At 41.5% G+C, this 24,679-nt stretch overlaps 2 protein-coding genes across 2 annotated transcripts; both read left to right on the forward strand.

Moving 5' to 3' along the window:
- Positions 1–38: 38 nt before the first annotated feature.
- Positions 39–14,946, forward strand: morc3a (MORC family CW-type zinc finger 3a). The gene is made up of 19 exons (XM_071927028.2): positions 39–314; positions 1,738–1,810; positions 4,843–4,975; positions 6,183–6,409; positions 6,929–7,085; positions 7,352–7,499; positions 8,262–8,390; positions 8,497–8,616; positions 8,726–8,823; positions 9,042–9,149; positions 9,256–9,384; positions 9,610–9,684; positions 9,776–9,818; positions 11,238–11,348; positions 11,574–11,706; positions 11,920–11,992; positions 12,091–13,282; positions 13,683–13,876; positions 14,030–14,946. The coding sequence occupies exons 1-19, from the start codon at positions 276–278 to the stop codon at positions 14,202–14,204; spliced, it is 3,357 nt and encodes a 1,118-aa protein (XP_071783129.2). The 5' UTR covers positions 39–275; the 3' UTR covers positions 14,205–14,946.
- A 1,089-nt stretch (positions 14,947–16,035) lies between these two features.
- On the forward strand, positions 16,036–23,944 carry chaf1b (chromatin assembly factor 1, subunit B). Its single transcript, XM_071927022.2, has 14 exons — positions 16,036–16,128; positions 16,461–16,605; positions 16,930–17,062; positions 17,331–17,451; positions 17,558–17,661; positions 17,832–17,928; positions 18,104–18,188; positions 18,482–18,575; positions 18,705–18,774; positions 18,885–18,976; positions 19,103–19,262; positions 19,771–20,364; positions 21,575–21,660; positions 23,258–23,944. Exons 2-14 carry the CDS (start codon positions 16,480–16,482, stop codon positions 23,356–23,358), a joined length of 1,863 nt encoding a protein of 620 aa, XP_071783123.2. The 5' UTR covers positions 16,036–16,128; positions 16,461–16,479; the 3' UTR covers positions 23,359–23,944.
- The last annotated feature ends 735 nt before the right edge of the window (positions 23,945–24,679 follow it).

Raw genomic sequence — 24,679 nt, forward strand, 5'->3', positions numbered from 1 at the left:
TCCTAAACGGTCATTTGGTTTAATAATTTTACCCCCAATTTTTGGCCAGTGAGTTCCCTACCGGAAAATGAGAGGATAGCAGGAAGTTACGGTAGAAAAATGTCTCTCTTGACCTAAAACATAGATTTCCCACCTTGTAGACCGTCAAACAAAAATATATAGCCGGAATTCTGTTAAAAGAAAGATAAACTGGACCGACTTTACATATCTTTTCCGTGACAGCATAATCACGTGTGACCTCCTCCCACTGCTTCTACATCCTTATTTACGGAAAGATGGCGGCGCAAAGGGAGCGTGGTGTTCCTCTGAGTTCGGTGAGCAGAATTGACTATGCTGTTTTAGGATTTTTCACGATTAAACTGCCTAGTCATTTCACCTGACTCTTTGTAAACGAAACAACTCTACTATCCTGAGCACGCGGTTACATATCTTATTCGTATAGGTTCTTGAAATGCTGTGTTCACTGTACAGAGCTGTGTGGTGGCATTTTATTGCCTCTTACCAGTCTACGAGATGTTGGCTAGCATAACAAGTTAGCTAATAACTAGTTGGGTTCTAACTGAGCACTGTTTGTATGCTAAAGGGTTTAATCACTTACAAATCATGGAACAGACCTATTGTGTTACTAACAATGTTTGTACCTTGCATTCATGTTGTTAGATATTCTAAACAGCCATCAAAACAATCCAATCAAAACAATTTTCTGTAAACAGTTCTTTGGGGAAAAGGCACTGTAGCACACTATGCAAATACCATCTCACACATGATTTTGTGCACTCTGTCGTGTCCTGTTTTATCATGTAACATCATTGTCGTCCTCTGCTGCACACACACACACACACACACACACACACACACACACACACACACACACATATATCCCCATACAGCCTTGTCTGCATTATTGGACACTGATGGAGCCGAGGCTGAAAGGGACTAATAAAGCTTGGTTTATGTTTAGTTCTGCCAGATCAGGCTTGTAGCAAAGAAGCTAAAGGAGGGAGGGTTGGGAGGGGCAGCTGGACTTTTATGTGTGAAAGAGGGATAGATAAGAAATAGACCAGTGTAGTGCTTAGAGAGACAGTCCTCCAAACAGAAGGCATCCCCATGACAGCAAGCATCCGCCTTGCTGAATAGGCCATTTTCACATTCTGTTTCTCAATGCTTCTGCATTGAGAAACCGGTGCATTACAACTTCCTGTTGCCAGCTCTGGCCTTCACTAAATCGCTCCACAACCTGCCCACAATTTTTAATTTGTTACTATGTATCTAGTGCTAGTAACCATTACAATGTTGATGCTTTTGTTGGATCTCTTTGTCAATAAGTCGCCAAAAAAAACTTGCCACAGGAAGTTGTAATGCACCGGTTTAGCTGCTACCATGATGATGTGAAAAGGGCCTGTTGTCCTTGAGCAACACTCGGAGGTTGTTGCTCTGTAGTTGATCCTGACCTCTGACCTCTCTGTGGAGGGGGGCAACTTTTTTCTTAAGGAGAAACTGGAGTATCACAAAGCTCAGGACTGTGGTAAAAAAGTTATACTTGGCCTTGATTATGTATTTTACATAGATTGATGTATGAAAATAACTAGACCACTTTCAAAAACAAAGGATATGATGTGTAGATGATATTTCAAGGAATATCCTGTGTGTTTGAAAATGTCCAATCCTTTAGTTTCATTTGATTTTTTTGTGTTAAATTGTCAGTGTTGTCTAATTCTTAATTTGCTCCACTTGCAGCTCTGCCCCAAGTTTCTACACACCAACTCTACCAGCCACACCTGGCCCTTCAGCGCTATAGCTGAACTCATAGGTGAGTCATCATCTCACACGGTTTCGTTTTCCAATAAGACCTTGACCTGTTTATCAAAAAGGCACAGCCAACTAGTAAGGAAAGGATTTTTTTTTTAGGAGTGTCCCTGACATTCAAACAAACAGATATTTTAACTTAAGAAAACAGAACACCAAAACACACAACAGCTAAGTGACAGCACTTTGCGTAGGGTGTACTTAGAGGTGCAGCAATAGTACCTGTACTATTGGGATTGGCACCAATTATATATCAAAACTTAAATGGCAAAATTAAAACAAAGAAAAATCTCTCTTGACATGCTGCTATTTCTGAAGTTCAGAGGCATAGCATCTATTGTTTAGAACCTATCCTGTTTAGATCCTATGTGATTCGAACACACTGTTTTGTATTTGTTAAGCTATTCTGAATAAACTGTGTGACCAGTGTAAACAAATAAGAGTTTATATGCTTTAGCCTGTGTTATGTAGCGTATTTTCTATTCTATTATTATCATTTAGCATTTTATTTTTAAATTTGATTGAAGGTTGTTCTACAATGGTCAGGGTATAATTTCATCAAATAAATAAGTAAATGCAGCTGATGCACTTGTTTCTGTAATTGCTTTATAATAAGCCAGTGCCAGGCAACATGAATCACTGTAAATTGAGTAGTACTTGGATCGGTACCTGTATCAGCTGACCTACGTAAAGATACTCTGTACTAGTATCTGCTCTGAAAGCTTGTTATTCATTCACCTCAAGTTGTGGCCAAAATATGCTACAAATAAATGTTTGTTCAGCTTGGCTTCCAAAAACATCAAGGGCTTCACACTGTAATTCATAATAGTCACACCTGTTTTCTCCTGGGTGCTTCACTGGCACAGTGCTAAAAACCGAATGGATGCGGGGAAAAAAGGCAAGACTAGCTGAAGGAAATCTAAAGGCCATTTCCCAAAACCCTACTTTCAAGTGTCTGGCATTACCTGCCAATTGAATTGTTGCCTGCCTATTTTTCTGGCTGTTTGTTTGTTTTATCTTCCTTGCTACCACATGTTTTAACTGACAGGAGCATTAATTATTTTACCCTCAGTCAATCCACTTTGCCTATGGTTCACTGTCACTATAACATCTATGCTTTCCTCCTAACACAATAAATTTCACCATTTTATGAAGCGGAATAATCACAAAGCTTACAAATAGCCTAGTCCTTTGTATTTGCCCAAAATGTCACATAATTTCCTCTAATTTGAAACACAGCCACACCCAAATTTGTTTATGATGCAGTAAGAGAAGTATATGTTTAAAAAAACAACAATGCCCTACTTGAGTAGAGGTACTCACATCTTAAATCTGGTGTGTTCAAATGTGGCATCTGTAATATTGAATAATCAGAAATCAACATATTGCTTTAGCCATTGTTAGTCGGTCATAAACTTCAGTTTTAATTAGACCTACTATATGCACTATCTGTACTTTTTTCATAATTTTTGCTTATGGCAGCTGTGTCTATGCTAACAAGACTCTCTCTCTCTCTCTCTCTCTCTCTCTCTCTCTCTCTCTCGCTCTCTCTCTCTCCCTCTCTCTCTCTCTCTCTCACACACACAAACACTGCTGTCAGTCACAGTATTTAAATTTGTGCTGCTAAAAATCTCTGACCCTTTCCATTCATGAAAGGTTTTATTCCAAAGTGCTATATACCCATTTTGAAAAATAATTGTCACCTGAAATGTATTACTTTATTTCATAAGCAAGGATGATTTCCTTATTGGCATTCCATCCTCTAAATTGCTACCATTATGTAAGCAAAGGTCTGCAGGGTTGCTAATGTTGTCAATCTATTCCCTAATGAGTTATTATTTTGTGCTAGCAGTGATCATTTCTTGGAGAATGTGTCAGTTTTTATAAATGATGGGTGTCTCATTTTGGAATAAAACTCTTCATATACAGTTTCTATAGGCTATATGTTGTGCCAGACCACACTTGATGTGCATACATAGACATAGATGCTCATGAAGCATCGCACAGCTCCTTAGGTGATTAACTCTTTCTGTTATAAGCCTGTATATATAGGAGCCTGCATTTTGTATTTGTTCTTTGTCCACTCTTGTGAACCTGCATGCATGTTAATCAAATTAAACTTGTCTATCAACTTACTATCTGACTCTTGAGGCATTTTTCTCCTGTTACATCTTTGAATGATGTTCTGCTGATGCTTGTTGACTGATAAAGTCAGGACGTTAAAGTCAAACCTTTCAGTATCTGCTGCTTTCTGCTTCTCTGCTTTTATATGCTACCCAGGAATTTATTGCCTCAAATATTTTTTGTGCTTCAGAAAAGGTAGCCTACTAGAATAATAGTAAATTGGCTTTCTTAGGCTGTGAATTCTTTTTTTTTCTACTCAAAAACTATATGACTTGCAGTGCATAGATAAGAGTCCTTTATTAGTCACACTTTTATTACTAAGCTTTTGTGATTACAAATCATAAAGTTGGCTATCACTAGCACTATTCCATTAATTGGAGGGATGTTGAGCCCAGCTGTGCATTCTCTCTTTGTCACCCTAAAAAATTTGAAAGACCGTCCGTTATGAGTTCACTGACCAAAGTTCACATATTAAAAATGTACTTGAATATCCTCTATGCAACAACCCCATAGCTATCTCAGCCTCTCTCTAGATTGAAATGCCACAAAGGACATGCAGAGACCCACTAATCCTATGTGACTGGCCTATATGAGGTAGTCCACAATGCTTCTGTTAGGTATAAAAGGCTAGGTGTGTATCTCAGTTTGCACTCTGCTGATCTCTCAAAACTGGTTTTGCCTTTATCATCCGGCTCCACATAAAAGCACCAGACCGGGCTATTTTGGGTTCTCTCACTACTTGGAAAACAGCACAAGTCCCTCTCTCTTTGCCTGTTGCCATGTGAAAGCTTTTTTTCATTAGGGATGAGCTGAGAGTGAACGCCGTGAGCAAGCTATTAACATACTGCAACATTGTCCTGTGACTAGTGTTGTAATCTATTTTCAGATATTTAAAATTGCTTTCTTCCCCAGACAATGCCTATGACCCCGATGTCAATGCAAAACAGTTCTGGATAGATAAGACCCAGATCAAAGGACAAGAATGCCTCAGCTTCATGGACAATGGAAATGGACTGAACTACGAATTGATGCATAAGATGCTCAGGTACAGACTAGTCCTTAGAAAGTCTGTGAAATTATGGAAAATTTCCATACCTTGAACAGTTTGTTTGTTTGTTTCCTGTTAAGATTAATCTTCAGCTATAGAGTGATATGGCCTATTTGTCATATTGCCCAGCCACTATCGTATGAAGGTAAATATGTTGCAAAATGCGAGAGCTTGTAGACTTGATGTGAGAACTTGTAAAATACGATGTGAGAACTTGAACAAAAATGAATGTGAAGTCACAGAAAAAATATTCACAAATGTGTAGATTGATATTTACATGAATACAATGACAGCTGCAAACTTGTAATCCAACATTTACTCATATTTATTTATTTTACTTCAGTCCATTTTCCAGTACAACCACAACTCCGTGATTACAACCTCTCGAATCGGTCACTGCAACTTCACAAATGTGCTCTCTCTCTGACTTTTGCAACACTTCTTGCAATAAATGTGTTGCAAAACTCACTTGTAGCTGTGAGAGGGGGGGCGTGGGGTGTGTGTGTGTGTGTGTGTGTGTGTGTGTGTGTGTGTGTGTGTGTGTGGGGGGGGGGGGGGGGGGGGGGGGGGGGGATACCAATCAGAAATCGGAAGACGAAGCGCTCTTTTGCTCTGCTCCATGTGCTGCCCTTAGGACGTCCTCCATGTCTGCGAAGTTAGATCCGGTGTGGGGGGGGGGCGCTCTCTCACAGCTACAAGTGAGTTTTGCAACATATTTATCGCAAGAAGTGATGCAAAAGTCAAGCCGTGCAGATTCGTCACTTTGTGATACAAGAGAGCACATTTGTGAAGTTGCAGTGACCGATTCGAGAGGTTGTAATCACGGAGTTGTGGTTGTACTGGAAAATGGACTCAAGTAAAATAAATAAATATGAGTAAATGTTGGATTACAAGTTTGCAGCTGTCATTGTATTCATGTAAATATCAATCTACACATTTGTGAATATTTTTTCTGTGACTTCACATTCATTTTTGTTCTTCAAGTTCTCACATCGTATTTTACAAGTTCTCACATCAAGTCTACAAGCTCTCGCATTTTGCAACATATTTACCTTCATACTATCGGCATACATCATATTGAGCACTGACGAAAATCTTTAAATCCAGTTAACTAAAGTCTGGAATTTTTAAATGATAAATATGTAGGACCCTTGCTGTGATTCGTATACACACTAACAATATATGCCTCTCTTTTCCCCTCAAGCTTTGGATACAGTGACAAGACTGCTGTAAATGGTGTAGACCCAATTGGTATCTATGGCAACGGTTTCAAGTCTGGATCCATGCGCCTTGGGCAAGATGCCATTGTGTTCTCCAAGTCGCAGAACGCCTCGTGCGTTGGGATGCTCTCCCAGAGCTACTTGAAGGAGATTGGTGCTGAGCAAATCATTGTACCTATTGTCAGCTTTGAACTGACAGAAACAAACAAGTATATCCTTTATCTACTGCAATAAGCTGTAATAAGCTCTTGATAAACTGCCATCATGTGGTGTGAAGTGGGTGGCATCTCACTGTGTCAAATCTTTCCCTTCATTTTTTATTATTTGTAAAACTCTGTGGGTTATTCAGTGCACATCTTTGGCAAAAATGTAGTCAATGTTGAATTTAGGCTGTAAAACCACCAAATGTGGAAAAGTCAAGGCAAGGCAAACTTTATTTATATAGCATATTTCACACACAAGCCAAATACAATGTGCTCACATAAGACAGAAAAAATACATAAAAATCCTATGTATTCAATCCAAGGGAGTTGAATACATTTTGAAGGCTCCGTGTGTGGGCTGGATCAAAATTTATGCGGGCTGGATTCGAGTTTGACACATTTAAAAAAAGTTATTGTTATTTTTTTTTAGAAAATCATATTGCCTTTGTCATAGTTTCTGTGCAGTGAAACACAGATGCACTATCTGTTATGATCCCATAGTGAGTTGTCCTTGACTTCAGACTAACTCTGTGTGAGAGAGGAGCACAAAGTCAGTCTGCAGGACATCCTGCGCTACTCCCCCTTCAAGACGGAGGCAGAACTGCTCACTGAGATCAGTGCCATCAACTCCACTTGCTCCACCGGGACGACCGGGACACGAATCATTGTCTGGAATCTCCGCAGGTCTGTCTTTCTGTCTTTATTTATGTCTTTGTTTCTTTTTGTTTCTCTCTATCTTTCACTTTCTTTTTCCCTTTCACCCCCCAACCCCCCCCCCCCCCAACCATATGTGGTCCATACCCACACAGAACAGAACCATGTTGTATTTGCCATCTACTTACTTAGAGACACAGACTTCAAATGGCAAGTGCTGTGAACTGTAAGAATATTTTGATTGTGTTGTGTTCAGGGTCAAGTAAGTACCTGAGCCTTTGTTTTATTTTTTATAGGACAGCTACAGAAATGACAGAGTTTGATTTTACGAAGGACCGTTACGATATCAGGATTCCATCTGACGTCTACGAGACGATGACTGACACATCCGAACACCCAGAGAGGTTTGCATCATCCATCCCTGAGAGCGAATACTCATTGCGTGTAAGGAACAATAATGATGCATATTATGCTACACATACACCATTTAGGGCAAAGGATTGGCTAAAATACTCTTACTTAAAAACTAACACGCTTACTGTGTGGTTCAATACACAATTCAGGATTCATGGCTTGGTATTTGCAGATTTTATTTTCACATTTCATTGATCATTATGTAGTAGAATGATAAATCAGCCCATTGAGTCGTAAGCCATATACTGAGATTGCACGTTTTCCAATAACACAGTATATTTACATCAGAATCTGAAATGGCCTCATGTCTGTTGTGATTTAAGATGTCAGTGCACTGTGTGATCTCTTTGTCCACTCACTTGTTGCTGGAGGTGGTCTGGCCTTTGGCTAATTTCTTGACAGACCGAATTCTTCACCGTGGCATTTTTTAGGCTTTTTTGGTTTTTTTCTGTCACCGTTTTCCTTATCTGCTGGAAAGCCAAAATTTTACTACATGAATGGTTTCAAATTTGATGGAACATTCTCAAAAAAAAAATTCAGCTGTGTCAGTTTTCCTCCTGTATGCCACATAAACTTAAGCTGGTCTCATTTGAGTGATTGATGTTTAGTGTCAGTCAAATAAAACCTCGTTAATAAGATGCTTGTGAGAATGTAAGTTTCACAAATTATACAAATGAAAATGCGAAAGTGCATTTGATAGTATTCTGTCAGAATGTCTGGCATAATTTATAATATCTTTTTTTTTATTTACATGTATAACTGTATTGATAGTTGTGTTCTTAATGGGCCTAGGCATACTGCAGTATTCTGTACCTGAAGCCTCGGATGCAGATCATCATACGTGGTCAAAAGGTGAAGACTCAGCTCATCTCGAAGAGTCTGGCCTACATCGCAAAGGACCACTACAAGCCCACTTTCCTGGTATCCTTTCAGCACTGGCTCTCTAGAGCTGGCGGTAACAGTTTAGAAACGGGTTGTCTTTTTGTTTGTCATGTGTACTCCGAGTCTTCCTTAAATCTCATTTCAGAACAAACGTGTCTCTATCACTTTTGGGTACAACACCAAGAGCAAAGACCAGTATGGCATCATGATGTATCACAAAAACCGTCTGATCAAAGCCTACGAACGCGTGGGCTGCCAGCTCAAGGTGAGCTTGCGTTGATTTGGTCTGGTGTGTTTGTATATCATGCATGTTTACAAGGGTTTTCTATCTCATCACCTGGTGTTTACCTCTTACCCATATTTGCATCCTACAGGCCAACATCACAGGTCTTGGGGTCATCGGGGTCATAGAGTGTAACTTTCTAGATCCTACCCACAACAAACAGAACTTTGACAACACTGATAAATACAGGTAGTAGTGTCAATGCTTTATTACTATAAAGCTGGTTTCTGTTGTGATCACCTTGGTTTGATAAGACTAAATTAGTTGCTGTCAGTCAGTATCTATCACGTAATAAAAATGTGTTCTTTATAAACGTTGTAAAATTAGTAGATTAATTCTCCACCCCTATGACACAGGCCCATTAAACGGAAATATACCAATCTAAAGTGTTTGGTTTCTTGGTGCAGGAAAACCATCAACAATTTGGGGATCAAGCTGGAGGATTACTGGAAAGAAATTCGCTTCAAGAGAAACAGTGAAGATCCAAACGGCACCATACCAGTGGAAGATGCCAAGTTAGTACATCGTCGGTCATACTGTGCCTGACAGTGCGTCTTAAACCTAGTCCTCAAATTAATAGCTATTTGTCTCCTTGGGTGTCTCTGCGTCTCTGTTCTACAGGAAGCGACCAGATCAAAACTGGGTGCAGTGCGATGAATGTCTGCGCTGGCGCAAACTCCCTGACGGGATCGACTGCAGCTTGCTTCCAGAGAAATGGTTCTGCCGTCAGAATCCTGATCCTCAGTTCAGGTAACCCAAGCGTGTTCAAATATGGCACAATTTGGAAATCAGATGTGTTATATTTTAGGGCTTACGAGAGAACATCATTCTGCATCAACAATTTGTGATACTGGGTAATTGCTGACTAAAAAATAAGCATTTCAAAGTAGATTTTGAATTCAGTTCTTTAATACTTAACATTCTGAGTACATGTGCATTAATATTTGTACTCTTCTACCTCATTTGCCTTTCCAGGGGCTGCCAGGTAGAGGAGGAGCCTGAGGACTCAGATGACGACCAGCCTTCATACCGCAAGACCTACAAACAGCAGTGAGTCCCATTTCCTTTAGCTACATTGCCGCAACATAAGCCCCAAAAATAACGGTATTGGGTCCTTACTTCTGTGATGTATTTGTTACAGTGAGAGGGAGGACAAAAAGAAACAGGAGAAGAAAAGAAAAACGGTAAGGAACACACCATGACCTACTGTAAGTCTCCTGCCAGTGTTATGGCAGTCCTTGCTGTTTCTCTCTTCATTTTTTTTATATTCAATGTGAGTAAAATATTATAGATGGATCTTATGAATTTTATACCTTAAAAATAATGTTTCACATGTGTTCACATCCCTTGTTTCATGTGGCCTAAATTTTGTCTGGGCAGTTTGTTCAACATTTAAACCTGCAATAAGCGATGTCAGACCTCATAACCAATCCTGAACCTAATGTGTGCTATGTGGAGATTTAATTGAGACATAATGATATAAACCAATATCCACACGTGGGCCAGCTGTGTTGCTGTTTTCACCTCTTTTCTAAAGCTTGTTGTCAAATTCCGCTCCTCCCAATCCATTCAGTAGATTTTCATTTTTTTTTTAAACTAGCTTGTTTCCTCCCTTGCTGTTTAAAAGCGGCCCTCACCCCCTCCCATTCCTGAAAGAAAATCTTGTGATGGCGGAATCGATGAAGCGAGCGAGTAAACTTGTTAAACTAGTAAACTTGCCACCTACCACTTCACTTGTCATTGTTTGTACCACACAAACCCTTCAGCGGGAGAAAGGTCTGGCAAAGCGAGACTGGTAACCGGTGAGACTTTTACGTGGGTAAGGTTAGCTTATTAATCTTTATGCACGGTACTTTGCAATATTTGTCCTTGGTAGGCCTCCGTAGTGCAGTGGGCGAGTGGCTTTGCTGTGAGCTTGTTTACAAATGCGTTGCAGCTTCTGTCACCTAGTGGTCAGAAAATTTTGCCTAATGCAGCTTTAAAGTCAGAATCCGCAAGATTCTAGTTTTTCTTGATTTTGGCAATGAGCAGCCACTGCTTTGGTGGTTTGCACTCAATGTAGGCACTGACCTAACTGTAATAATAAAGACACTTAATGAAGACTGCGGCTTCTTATATTTCTTCTACCCTCTTGTATTTATTTCAAACTGCTGTTGTTGCTTCCGTACATGTAAAACACATCAATTCTGTGCAGCAGAGGGTTTTTCCTGGGAAACATGGCCCCCTCATAGGTGAAAAAAAGCTGTAGTGCAAAAGGTTTCATGAACTAGGTATAGCTTGAATAACTATTGTATCGTATTGGATATTTATTTATATGAAAAAGCTTATTACTTTTAATATCTCATAGTATGGTAGCTTTATACTGTCAAGCTGGACAGTAATTTGCCTTGAAAATAGTTTAAACTGTTTCTCTTGTAGAGAGAAAAGAAAACTTATCAGATCTTAGAAGCATCTTGATGAGATTTTGGGCAGTTTGAGTGGATTTGGCTTCATAATACTTAAGCACAGTTTGGAAAAAGTGGTTCACTCACTGGTGGCATTCAAGTCGAGTTCATTGATCGTTTGTTTATCAATGATGGGGCTTTTTGTAATGTTTCTGCCAGATGGAGGATGAGCAAAAGCGCCAGGATGAGGTGCGGATAACCAAACTTGCCTTGCAAAATGAGACTCTTAGACAGCAGCACGAAGACCTGAAACGACAGCTGAATCAAAAGGTAAGTCCCATTTTAGTCTTACAATGACACCAAGGGGAGCAGTTGGTTGGAATGATAGAAGATGATTGTATTTCAGTGATGATCCTGTTTCGATAATATTATTAACACTCTCCAAATGGTTTTAATAAATACATATGTTTCAGTAGCTGGATATGGTTGAGCATTGATAATTACAAACCAAAAATATATACTCATGCTTTGTTTTTTTGTCATTCATGTTCACAGACTGTGAGGGCTGTTGTCCAGTCCCCCTCTACTCAAGAGACCCTGAGGAGCAGGGTTAACATTGAGAAGCCACGAGGGGGCGCTGCAAGGGCTGAATCCTCTCCACTCAGGTCCTCCACCCTTTCGCAAGCTGGTAAACAACTGCTGTTTTCACCGTGTGTGTGTGTGTGTGTGTGTGTGTGTGTGTGTGTGTGTGTGTGTGTGTGTGTGTGTGTGTGTGTGTGGAGGGGAGGGGGGGGGGGGGGGGGTGAACATGGTGCTGGTTGTGGATATGTGCAGCTTGGATATTGTTTTGGTGTTCTATTTGACAATTTGAGAGATTAAAAAATGTCTACTTTTTCTTTAGCTTGCAGCCCCTCCAGTAGCAGCAGTCTTCCAGTAATTTCTAATGTATGCTCTCTGTCAGTAGACCAGCTAAGGTAGGACTCTCTGATTGCACAATGTTGTTTCTGAGCTTCACTTTACCCAAAATGTTTCATTGAAGAGGCCAATTGACTGTGATTTGCGTGTACTGCAGGATGAAGAGAACACTGCCTGTGACTCCAGAAAGTGTTTCCAAAAGACCCAGAATAAATGGTTTCCATAGGAGCACCGCAGAGACGACGTCATCGGTGGAGGCGAGCCCACTGAGCTCCACGTCGACCTCGATTATTCCCCTTGATGATGATGATGATGGTGATGGTGGTGATGATGATGATGATGATGATGATGATGATGATGACGATACCACTGATGATGATGACATTGTCATCTTGGAGACTGCCAGTACCCCTGTGCCAAAGAAACCAGGTTTTGACCTTGCTAAGGTGAAGACAGAGCGACAGCGAAGTGATCCCGGTGTGGGCATGCTGATGGAGTGCAGTGACGATGCTGCCGTGGAAACGGCGTCAGAGACAAACGCTGCAGGAACGAGCTCCATAGAGACTGCAGCCGTGGGGACCGGTCCCTCCCCACCACCCCCTCCAGAGCAGACCAGCACCACCACCCAGACAGAAGTACCCAAAGTGAAGGATGAAGAGGAAGAGGAAAGAAAACAAAGGAAGGACGAAAGTATAACAAAAGGGGAAGAGAGAACAGCGCAGGGCATGCCTAAAGCGAATGGAAATGAGCAGAGTTCAGATGTGGACGTTAATGTGTGTATCAAGCTAGAGAGCAGTGGAGATGCACACACTCATAGTGGGAATCAAGGAAAGCAGACCTTGCACAACGGAGTAGCAGCGCCATGCCAGTCGGCCAATGAAGAAGCTGCTGGCCCTTCCCATGCAGATCTCCAGGACATAAACATGTCTGCAGTTAACTACGCCAATATGATGGCGGTACAGGACCAGCAAGACCAGCTCCTGGAGCTCATGCAGACTGCAGCTGAGGAGAGGGACTCCTTCAAGGACCAGGTCCATCAACTGACCTGCCAGCTACACGACATGCAGAACAGACTGCAAGAGTTGTCTCTGACCAATGTAAAGAGAGAGTGTACTGACCAAGCCAGCCAGACAGAGGAAGAAGGGGATGGACAGGACTACAAAAATCTGTATGAGCAGGCCAAACAGAAAGTCGATGAATTGAGTCGGGAGAAAGAGGCTTTATTGGCAGCCAGTCCCAGTACTGCCAAGTGTGAGGAAAAGGTCAGTGATGAGATTGTGATGCAAATTGACTGTCTAGTCCGGGATCTGGATCAAAGCAACAAGGAGAGGGATGAGCTACGCTCACAGGTGAGTTAAAATATTGTACTATTATAAAAAACTAGGCAATAAAAGTTTCTAATTTCTGTTTGATGCCTCGCTAAGGGTATATTGACAGTCTGTTTAAAAAAAACTTTTTTTAAATATCCCAAAACTTTGAGCCTAAATGAACAATGTGTCCTCAACAATATATAACCCAAACATGAATCTGTCAGTTGCTTTCCCTCCGTGTAAATATATGTAATAATGTAAGGAATGACCAGAGTTTGGGTATCAAAATATTACCTTCCCAAAAATTCTGATATTATAATTCTGATATACTGTATACATCTGTAGGATTACTGTGACCTTTCTGTTTTCCTTCCCTCCCTGCCTGTCTACCTGCCCCCTCCTCTCCCCTCCTGGGTATCACTGTCTGCCGTCCCATCAGGTGGAGGGTCTGGAGGAGGAAAAGGTGAACCTGTCCTCCCAATGTGAGGAGCTCAAGTTGAGCCTGCAGCAGCAGAGGGCAAACACAGAGCAAGGCTCCACGACTCCACACAGAGCCAGTCATTCCAGGGTAGAAACAGAGGCAGGAGGGACAGCGGAGTCTGGCTCAGCTTCAAGCTCCGAAACATCCACAAGGTTCGAGAGTTGGAAAACCAGTCCCCTTTGTGATGGTTGAATTATCTCTGTCAAGGCCGTTTATGAATTCAACAATACACCTCTCGCTCTCGCTCTCGCTCTCGCTCTCGCTCTCGCTCTCTGTCTCTCTCTCTCTCTCTATCTATCTCTCAGTTTGATGGAGCTGCGTCAGAATGTCGGACGCCTTCTCATCTCTTTCGTTCCTGCTTTGGATCTGGACCAAGTGAATTATCAGTGCAACGTAATTGATGAGATCTTAGAACAGGTTCTCTCTGATGTGGAGTACATCGGGGTAATGAGGCGGAGGGGCGGAGCAGAAAATGAATGAACGAACCACCTGAGAACTGACAACTCACAAATAACACATGATGGACTTATCGTCTCTTAACTGCCACATTCTATCTGTAAATATTTGATACAGATTCTTATAAGCGTGGAAACATAACCGGCTGTATTTAAATATTTGTACACATATATGTGTACTTTTTTATTTTTATTTTTTTTCATATATAAATGCAACAAATCATGAGCTGCTTTGCACTAAGACTGTTGTCAGACACATTTCCCAACAGATCTGGCTCATCATGCTGGACAGATAAACTGAATTGTGTCCCATCTTCAAGGTCATCTTCATCATAGGAGAAAACTGTTGTGAAGCCACACATTAACAAAAAGTAATATAAATATCAATACAATGTACATAAAGGTCGCCATCCATTTTGGCACATACGTACAGCACATACAGTTTGCTCTCAAGTTTCCTGGTAGAAAGATGGAACCAGCCCATTCATCAATTAAGTCAAGGGTTTGAGATTTTGTTGATCAGTTCATCTTTCCAGTAAATCACAGTATAGACAGTATATTCTGTTCAGTTTGGTCTTCCAAATAGCAAAAAGTGCTATTGACTATTTTGACGTTATTATTTGACTGTGGCTCTACTACTTGCTCTGTTTCACGACGACAGAAGATTGTTTTCTCTTCTGGTTTGTGTTGTAAAAAAAAAAAGATTTTTATGCATTCTGTTGCACTGATAAGCCAAATGTTTGTCAAATATATTTTTTCATTCCTAATTTGCATGTCTTGTCTATTTGTGTTCTGTGAGGAAAAGCACAATGGTAGAATGCTGTACTGCTATATTGTTATCCGATAGGACTGGTAACAAGCCCTATGCTATCACTGAGTGACATAAACTGAAACTCAACTGAAAGAGTTTGAGCAAACACTAAAACAGGGATAGGCAACCATGTGTCATGGAGGGTTGAGAGTCTGCAGGTTTTCATTCCAACCAAAGACTATAGCAGGTGATTTCACTGATTAACACGCATTCAACCAGAAAGGAGCTAATCAGTGAAATCACCTGGTGTAGCGTTTGGTTGGAATGAAAACCTGCATACTCTCTGCCCTCCACGGTACACGGTTGAATACCCCTGTTATACAATATGTCTCTAGGGGCTGTTGGCACAACATTTTAAACTAGTGGTTTTCAAATCTGGTGCCAGCTAATTAATTGCGTTCACCTGGTGTCCCAGGTGTGAATCAGTCCATGATTAGTTGCTAGAATAAAAACCAGCAGGACTCTGGGTGCTGAGGACCGGGATTGAGAGCCACTGTTAACCCAGAGTACTGCTCGTTTTCTATCATACCAGGTAGTTAATTGCAGTTAATGGCATCCACCTGGCATCCCAGGTGTAAAATAATCTCTGATTAGATGCTAGAATGAAAACCAGCAGGGCTCTGGGTGCTGAGGACCAGGATTGAGAACCACTGCTGTATCAGGCATCAGCCTAGCCTGTCACTAAAACCTTGTCATTGAGTAAAAGTTGGTTAGTAGGTTAAACCACCCAGTTGCCTGGCTGCATCTGTATTATGAATCTGCTCAATAAAGTGGTTATCACTATGCGGTGTGTAGTGTAGAGCGTTGTGTCCAACACTGTAGATGACCTGTGTACATTCGTATGGGGACAGTGGTGTAGTAGCCCAGCAGAGGGGGCTCTTTTAAACTCCCATTGTACATTGATGAAACAACACTGATTTACACTGTGGAAGACTGCGCTACCTTGGACACGACGGAATGAAAATCAAGCGTACCCATCGCCGCCCTGTTCTGTGTTCTGTGCTCGTCCAATCACTGCAGTCTCCTACACCGGAAGTTTTGAGCGAATAGAACGCGGGAAATCCACTGAAGTCTTCAGCTGTTCAACGCAGGACGGGGGAAAAGTATTTCGAAATAACGTTAGTTGATTGGAAAACAGGTATAACTCGTGTATATTTATAATGCGCACATACACGTTAGCTAACGTCGCATATATATATGCATTTGCTGTTGTATTCATTTACTAAAGTTACGTGTCTCAGTAACCCAGTTTAGGTTAATGCTAACTCTGTTAGCTGCAGTATTCAGTTCTAATGTTAACGTACTAGCTAAATTAGCTAGCGATTGTTCCGTGTAATCCGTAACACAATGTCTATATTCACCAGCATATCTAAATTACCAGATTACCAGATTTAAAATGATCTGATAATGGCGGTATGAATGCTAATGTCTGTTAACTCTATGGGGTACATTGTGTTTGTTTTCATGGAGGTGGGTGTCGGATATTAGCATGAAGGTGGTAACGTGTGAGATTGCATGGCACAACAAGGAGCCCGTGTACAGTCTGGACTTCCAACACAACGCTGATGGACGCATTCACCGGCTGGCTACAGCTGGAGTAGACACCACAGTCAGAGTGAGTAGTAAGGGAGGAGGGAATACACTTGGTTAAAGCTATGCAGTGATGAACTATGCTGTTGTTATTGACACAAAGTGTCTTGCAAGAGAACCTCGCTCTTAACTCACTTTAATGGCCATGTACTTTAAGTACACAGGGGTTTGTCTTTGTCACATGATTGCAGGCACGTTAACAACGTAGTTTTTATACAGTGCAGAGGGACAGTGTAAAAAGTGGAAAGTACATATCTGTGGAAATCAGTTTTAAAAGTTGATATTTTATTAAAACAAAAAAAAGTTTATAGTGAATATTTACTGACCTTTTGTTCTGATGTTGATGCAGCTGTGGCGGGTAGAGACGGGCCCAGATGGGAAGGCAGTGGTGGAGTTTCTGTCTAACTTGGCCAGACATACCAAGGCCGTCAACGTGGTGCGCTTCTGTCCCAATGGCGAGCTGCTTGCTTCTGGAGGAGACGGTATGTCACACACACACCTTGCCTTTATTAATGCCTGGTATACTGGGATTTGTTGTGCTCGATAACATTTGGGTTTCACTCCAGGACGCTTTATATGAAATTTGGAAAATCTTTGCTACCTTGAATTTAACAGTCACTGTTTAAAAGACACAGATGATGCTATTCTCAAAACAGAACTATTTTGTACATACAAAAATACAGTGAGCTCTGCTCTAGTGAATTAGACAACACCAAATTAAAACTACTTGTATGTTTTCATATGATACAGATGCTGCCATTCTGCTGTGGAAGCTCAATGACAGTAAGGAGCCTGAGCAGGTCCTGGTCTTCCAGGAGGATGAAGATGCTCAGCTCAACAAGGAGAGCTGGTCTGTGGTCAAGACACTAAGGTGAGCAAGAACTGTAGCACACTTTGTTCACTTGAACTTCAATACTATTCAGCATCTTGTTTTTTAGGGATTATTATTATTAAACTGAGAAATGTCTTGTTTTTAGGGGACACATAGAGGATGTTTATGACATTTCCTGGACCCGCGATGGAAATTTCATGGTGTCTGGGTCTGTGGACAACACTGCTATCATGTGGGACGTCACCAAAGGTTTGATGAGCATCATGTTTATGTGTGTTCCATACATGAAGTGTTATTTGTCTTGTGTGGTAAATAGGTTTGACTGAAGTATTTCAGTGATGCAAAGACATGGCATACTGTAAAATATGTGATAGAGTATATCGTTTGATTTATTAATTATAACTATGTTTTGTGTTTAGGTCAGAAGCTTTGTATCTTCAATGACCATAAGAGCTATGTGCAGGGGGTGACCTGGGATCCTCTGGGGCAGTATGTTGCCACTCTCAGCTGTGACAGGTAGAAAACACAGACTCATCCTGTTTCACACTGTCCTTGGCCTTTCTCCGGTATAATGATCATGAAATTAATTTATTTGTTGTTGCTTGGTCAGTGCCAATCCCTGAAGTCACTGACAATGGGATTCAGTGGATTGATGTTGAAGATGTTTTTGTTTTTGTTCCCTCCCTCTTAGAGTGATGCGTGTGTACAGCACTCACACCAGGAAGAAGGCCTACTGTGTCAGTAAGATGAGCTCTGGGCCACTTGGAGAGGGAGAGGTCAGTATTAGACATGCTTTATGTGATACTTTATTGACCTCTGAAGGAGGAATTTTCTTTCCACGTGCCCCTCTCCACAGGAACAGTACCCCTGGAACTGGTAAAGATTCAGGGTCCTTCTCACGGACACTTCATGTCCTTGCTTACTGTCATAGGGGCTTGAACCCGGGCCTTTTGGTTGAAGGACGGTCTCCCTACTCGCCTACACCACCTAGCTGCCGAGGACCCTTCAAAAGCTGATATGACACAAATTCCATACATTCTCTTAGCGTGGCATCTGTGTATCATTGCAGGTCAAGCCCTATAGAATGTTCCACGATGACAGCATGAGGTCGTTCTTTAGACGCCTTACCTTCACACCTGACGGATCCTTCCTGCTCGCCCCAGGTACACACACACACACCAACATGCTCAAATTCGAACTTTTAACTGGAGTCTGTCTGGGGAAATATCCTGTGTTGTAATATCCTGCGAGTAGAGGTCATAATAAGTTGCATCCTGCTCTTTTCTTCTCAGCGGGATGTGTGGAGGCAGGAGAAAATGTCACAAATACCACCTATATCTTTTCCAGGAAGGGCCTCAAGAGGTGACTATTGCTGTGGGCTATGGCATTGACAAATTATTCTGAATCACAATGCTGTGCATAGTAACGCTGGTAATCAACATGCAAATCTCTCTGCCTCCTATGTGTTTTAGACCTATAGCCCACTTGCCCTGTCCAACTAAAGCTACCCTGGCTGTGCGCTGCTGCCCAGTCTACTTTGAATTGAGGACCAAGAAGGAAGAAGGCAAGGACATACACCCCATCTGTTAACACTAGAGCAATTAATTAAATCCTTCTTTTCTGATTGTCAGTACTCTTTGTCCTTTTTCTTGTTTGGTTTCTTCATTTTCCCTCCAATTCTGTTCCACAGATGGTTCTGTCAGTGTTCTGCCCAATGTATTCCAGTTGCCGTATCGTATGGTGTTCGCAGTGGCATCTGAGGACTCCATTTTCTTGTATGACACGCAGCAGACTCTTCCCTTTGGCCTGGTGTCCAACATCCACTACCACACACTCAGTGACCTCACATGGTAAACCAGCATAGCCTCATCTATTGTCCTCCATTTCTGTAGTAGTTCCTTGTATATCTAAACACCTTTTAGAATAGTCGTCATTTAGGGGAATGGTTCGGTGCACCAAACTTTGGTGCACCGAACTGTATTGAAGTTCTGAACCCAAGCTTTATTAAAAAAAAAATATGAATCTTCGTACATGTTCCAAAATGCTTTGTATAGTCATAATTTGCAGTAAAATGTCTTTGGTTGCTTGTATCAGCATACATATGTCAACAGGTAAACAAAGAATATATTATTGCATCATTGCTTTGTTTTGTTGTTTTGTTTTTGCTCATTATGACCATTATGTAAACCAGTTACTTTGAAATTGTCATCCACAACGGATGTAATATTGGCTTTATTCTACACACAGTTATTTTTATAATTATCGGAAGGATTAGTTAAAAAGATCAGTGGCTATGATTCATTGATATTTTAGCGTTCCAGCCATTGACGTTTGCCTATTATATCATATCCTGTTTAGGTCTCGTGACGGTTCCTTCCTGGCCGTGTCTTCCACAGACGGCTACTGCTCCTTCCTGTCCTTCTCTCCTGGAGAGCTGGGCACTCCTCTGAAGGAGCCCCCCACCCTGGAGGTCATTACCCCAAACAGTGGCCTTGAGAAAAAGGGCAAGAAGAGTTCAGTGGCCAGGACCTCGTCTCCTGTACCCCAGCCTCAAACCTCTGCCCCCGCTGCCACATCCCAGACCGGGCTTGGTAAAGATGCCCCCTCCACGCCCCTGTCCTCTCTGACCTCCCCAGAGGACAAGAAGAACCCCCCTAGTGCCAAGACTAAACCTCAGCCCCGTAGGATCACCCTCAACACCCTGGAGGGCTGGGGGAAGCCCTCTACCCCTAAAGCCACAGCCTCTACACCTCAGACCCCAACATCTGGAAGCATGAGCGCCCCCTCTACTCCCCAGCCTCACATCGCCCCTCTTACCCCGACCAGCTCCTCCTCAACCCAGCCACGCATCACCCCCCTCACTCCCTCCACCCCCAAAGTCCTCAACAGCGCTAACGCTTCTGGGCCCAGTACTCCTAAGGCTACAACCACCCCCAAGGGGCCCACTCCAAGGTGAGCACAAAGGACATTATCATGTCTGATTGTGTGAGAGAAAGAGGAACAGGGAATATTATTGTGCCCTGGGTAAGGTGTAAGGCTTTTTACAGACACTGGGGTGCTTTGATTGTTCACACATAGGCCCCCCAAGGGGGAAGTGTGTGTGTGTGTGTGTGTGCCACTATTGCATGTGTGTGAGAAGTCTTATTCATGGATTATATCAGCATTCAACTATGTGGGTGTTTTATTTATTTATATGTGTGTTTGATTTACAGTTACAACCCATATCTGTGAGTAAGTGTGTATATTGCTAAAATCACTCAAGTCCTAAATTCCAGTTGAGCTCCATTTCCTGTGTTTGGCAACCTCGTATATTAGAGTTTCTGTTCTGGCAAGATTTTCAGAAAATTCATAATTCACTAAGGGTATTAAAACAAACTCAACTCAGATGTAGGCGGTGGGAGGAGTGGGGGCGTGAACTCTCTCAGACAAGAATACAGCATAGTAATTTATGTAAATCCTTGAACTCTTATTCAAATGTTGTGTGCTGACTGGAGCCAGACTGAGGAAGTCTGTCTACACAGGACATACTGCATCCACCTACCACCTCCCTCATGATGATAAAGTAGCTAAACTGATTATCTGGCAAAGATACTGGTGAGGGAGGGGCATACTCAGAGTAGTGAAGTTTTTTTTTTTAAACTTTTTAAATGTACAAAATGTCTTTTTTTTACATTTACTTTGTGTAATATTTCTGTATTCTAAAAATGTAGGAGTGTCATAAGGATCTGTAATAAGCTCAAGCTGTTTTTGTTGGTTTACATGTGCTCATTACTGGCAGTGAGAACAAAGCCCTGTCTGGTATGGGGGATTCGTTGGACCCCCCACTGATTATACAATAATGATCACTCTGAGAGACTGCTCGTAGACAATGGCAGGCCTGCGCATGGTTGTGTGTTTGGTTTGTGTCTGTGACTCTAAACGTGTGTCTACCTTGTCAGTCTTGACTAGTTCACTAGTAGACCATGACTGAAGCAGAGGACCAAACTAGAAGATGAAATACGGTGGGCAGATAGTGGTGAACCTTGTTTATTGTGGAAGGGTTTTTATCGTGTTTTCAGGTTTTATATCCCTACCTGTTTCATGTTGGGATTTTTTGTTTATTGATTAGTCACTTTCATACCTTGTGGCCTGTCACTGATCTGCCTTTTCCATTTGTTTCCAGGCGAGTATCTTTGACTCCTGTTGCCAGCCGATCTCCAGCCGCCGCTTCACTCTTCACTCCCTCCTCCACTGAGAAGGCCAAACACGGTTAGTATAACCAATAAGGGCAACTTTTATGGATGATATTTGGTTTTTTTTTTTTTTTTTAAATCTCCCAACAAAACAGAAGTTTGATGGCGAAAAATCATATGTGACACTGAAATTCCTCCATCCTCCATATTGACACAGCCTCAGACTCACTTGCACAATCAGATTTCCAGTGTGATCTGTCACATAGAAATTGTACTGTCATTGTATCTCAGTATTTTTCTACAAATCCAATGCTTATCCAGTTAGTTGATATTTGCATTGATTCCAGCAGAAGTGTTTTGGTGAATGACAGAGCATTGCTGGTTTCACAGCAATTCAGTGTCATCATGTACATGCAGGTGTGCAGCGACCCCCACTGTGACGTATCCATAGTGAATATAGCTTGGCACAAAAGCAAGACAGGTGGCCAGGATGTCTGCCTTGATGTGTGACATTCCACTGTAGCTTAAAAACGCTGTTTAACAATTGTAATATTTTATAGCTTGACTACAAGACATGCAGCTTTGACTGCAAGATACACTCCCACAGTACCAAAAAGTTACAGAATACAAATGTGCACCAAGACTGTTAGTTAGTTGAACCTTCCTTATAGGGCAACAGGTCCTGTATTCATCCTACCAACAAGCATGAGTCAAGCTAATCACACCCAAGGTTCAATACATTTATAAATATGTTAATTTAGACAACTTCTTCTAGAAATGGTGTTATTGGAACACAAAATGTTACAGCCTTCAAAACAACAGACTGTTTTTCTGAAGTCTTGATACTCTAAAAGACTATCATGGACTAGTTCTCTTAAGGCACACAGTGACATGACCCAATCTTGCATGGCATGAAAAAAGCAAAGCTCTGTCCCATGCTTTTTCTGTATGTTTATGCAATTTCCTACTCTTGTGCTATTCAGATACATTTCCAAAAATAATTTGAGCAAGGACTACTGTATGTGCATGAAGACCCCAGATATCCGTTTCACAGCGTATCACGCAGTATCAGCTATGGTGACAAATCGGCAGCTAGTTGGCTAGGTAGCTTCAAATCTAGTTCTGACGCAGTTAAATAGATCAAAGTTTTTGAGAACGGTTCACATTTATTTGATAGATTTTCATTCTAAATGTTGGCGTTGACTTTTTAAGATTATTTTTGGCATTCATTTTTTTTTTTTTTTGGTTGTTTCTTTTATTAGACAGTCAGGAAAGATTGGTAGAAAGAGGTAGATGATGATGACGAAGGTCCTGGGTCGGATTTGAACCCAGGATGTTGCAGTCAGGGCAGCGGGATGGCCTGACTTTGACATTTTCAACAATGGCTACATTTCTGTTGGTAGCATGCTAACTAATCGGTTGATCTCACCATGCACATTTGCTCATTGCGCTGTAGGATGGATGTTGACTGAATTCTGTCAAACAAGCTGTATATGCATATCATCATTGTCCGGTCGTAGTTAGATTGGCTCAGAAATGCAGGTCTATGTGTGCTGGTCTTTGAGCACAAGACTCCTTATCCTGCTGTACACAGCAGAAAACACATTGTGCACATAACCTTGCTGTCATGTGTAACCCTTCTGTCATTGATCCCTACATTTGTATTCCTCCAGAGCGCCCGTCTCCTCCCTCTGATCCGGTGTGCCAGCCTCCTGAGTCCAAACGCCCCAAGACCAGCGACCCTCCAGCCAAGACCAATGTCGCCCAGGCTTAGTGTTGGCTGTGGACGTTGTGGCGCTGTGGGGACAGGCCAGGTTACATACAGCGGAGACTGGTGTGCTTGAACAGCTGCAATACAAAAGCACTTCTCTACGGGTGTAATTCCATAATGCAGTATCATCATGTTTTGGTTGATATTGTAGTATGTCTGTACTTTATCTAACTAGATGAAGGTTTAACCTCATGTTATGCTCTCAGCTGTTATGAAACAAATTGCCTTACGGTCATTGTCGTCTTTGAATTATTTCTTCTTTTAGTCATGTGTTCGGTTTGTATTATATACATAGTCAATTAGATAATTGTATTATATTGTGATTTTGGTAACATTTGGATACTAAACTGCTCCTGTAAAAAGGAATATGCTCTCTGTCTTATTTTTCATTGAGAACATGTGATTGCGAAACTAAAACTGCGCCGCAAACCTGAAGTACTTCAAGGTTTAGTGGATTGTGTGAGCTTTGAATGGTGTAGCAAACAGGCTGACTCTTATTTGCCAAATGCAATGGACCAACAGCCTGATTGAAAGGCTCAAAAATTGTCAAGCATTCACAACATTTTTCTCCGTCTAATAAAGAACATTTCTCCTGCGTCTACAAGTGATCTGTATTAGATGGTCGGGATGATTTGTGCTCTTCTAATCACATCTGGTATGCAACTGTACCGGAGAACCTTGTTTTGTCTGAATCATTGCTGAAAGAGTATTATTCAGGGACAATCCTTGTATTAAAGGTCCAGCGCAATGAGAACTGAATTTCTCAATTTAATGGTATAATTTAACAAAGGACCTGTTAATGTAGAGTTACCTAAATTATCAGCTGTCAGAATTGTGGAAATTTGGCTAACGCCCTTTGAAAAACTCTCCCTCTGATTGTCAACAGAATCAAACAGATTTATAATTCCAATGTACTTCCTGGTGTAAATGATGTCACCTGCACCCAGGCTTTAATGAATGCTCTGATTGGTCGACAGTATGCATATTTAATTAGGTGTCCCATAGTCTGTAAGACAATAGCCAGCCAGCTACTTTCCAAATGAGCCAAAATCTCTGTGCCTGCGTTGTTGCTGGGTGCTGAAGTTCCAACACTGGATATTTGTTCCCCAAAGATAGAAATATTGGCTGCAGTGGAAGGTTTGGCTCTCACTCAGTCCTATAAGCTTTGTACCATCTAACCATCAAACACTGAAAAAATGATGCTCACTGTATTAGAAATCAACCTCAAACTTTCCAGATTTAGTTAAAATAAGAATTGTTGTGAAGGTGTGAAATGTGAAATGTGAAAGGTGAAAAATAGAGCATAGAACATATTTATATAGAG

Source organism: Centroberyx gerrardi, chromosome 10 (assembly GCF_048128805.1).
Source record: "Centroberyx gerrardi isolate f3 chromosome 10, fCenGer3.hap1.cur.20231027, whole genome shotgun sequence".
Lineage (NCBI taxonomy): Eukaryota > Metazoa > Chordata > Actinopteri > Beryciformes > Berycidae > Centroberyx > Centroberyx gerrardi.

Coding starts and splice junctions, on each gene's coding strand:
- morc3a (XM_071927028.2), top strand. CDS start 276: ATGGCGGCGCAAAGGGAGCGTGGTGTTCCTCTGAGTTCG. Junction 9,150..9,255: donor ATACCAGTGGAAGATGCCAA/GTTAGTACATCG, acceptor TCTGTTCTACAG/GAAGCGACCAGATCAAAACT. Junction 11,707..11,919: donor CTCCACCCTTTCGCAAGCTG/GTAAACAACTGC, acceptor CTTTTTCTTTAG/CTTGCAGCCCCTCCAGTAGC.
- chaf1b (XM_071927022.2), top strand. CDS start 16,480: ATGAAGGTGGTAACGTGTGAGATTGCATGGCACAACAAGGAGCCCGTG. Junction 17,662..17,831: donor CATGTGGGACGTCACCAAAG/GTTTGATGAGCA, acceptor TTTTGTGTTTAG/GTCAGAAGCTTTGTATCTTC. Junction 18,977..19,102: donor GAGGACCAAGAAGGAAGAAG/GCAAGGACATAC, acceptor TCTGTTCCACAG/ATGGTTCTGTCAGTGTTCTG.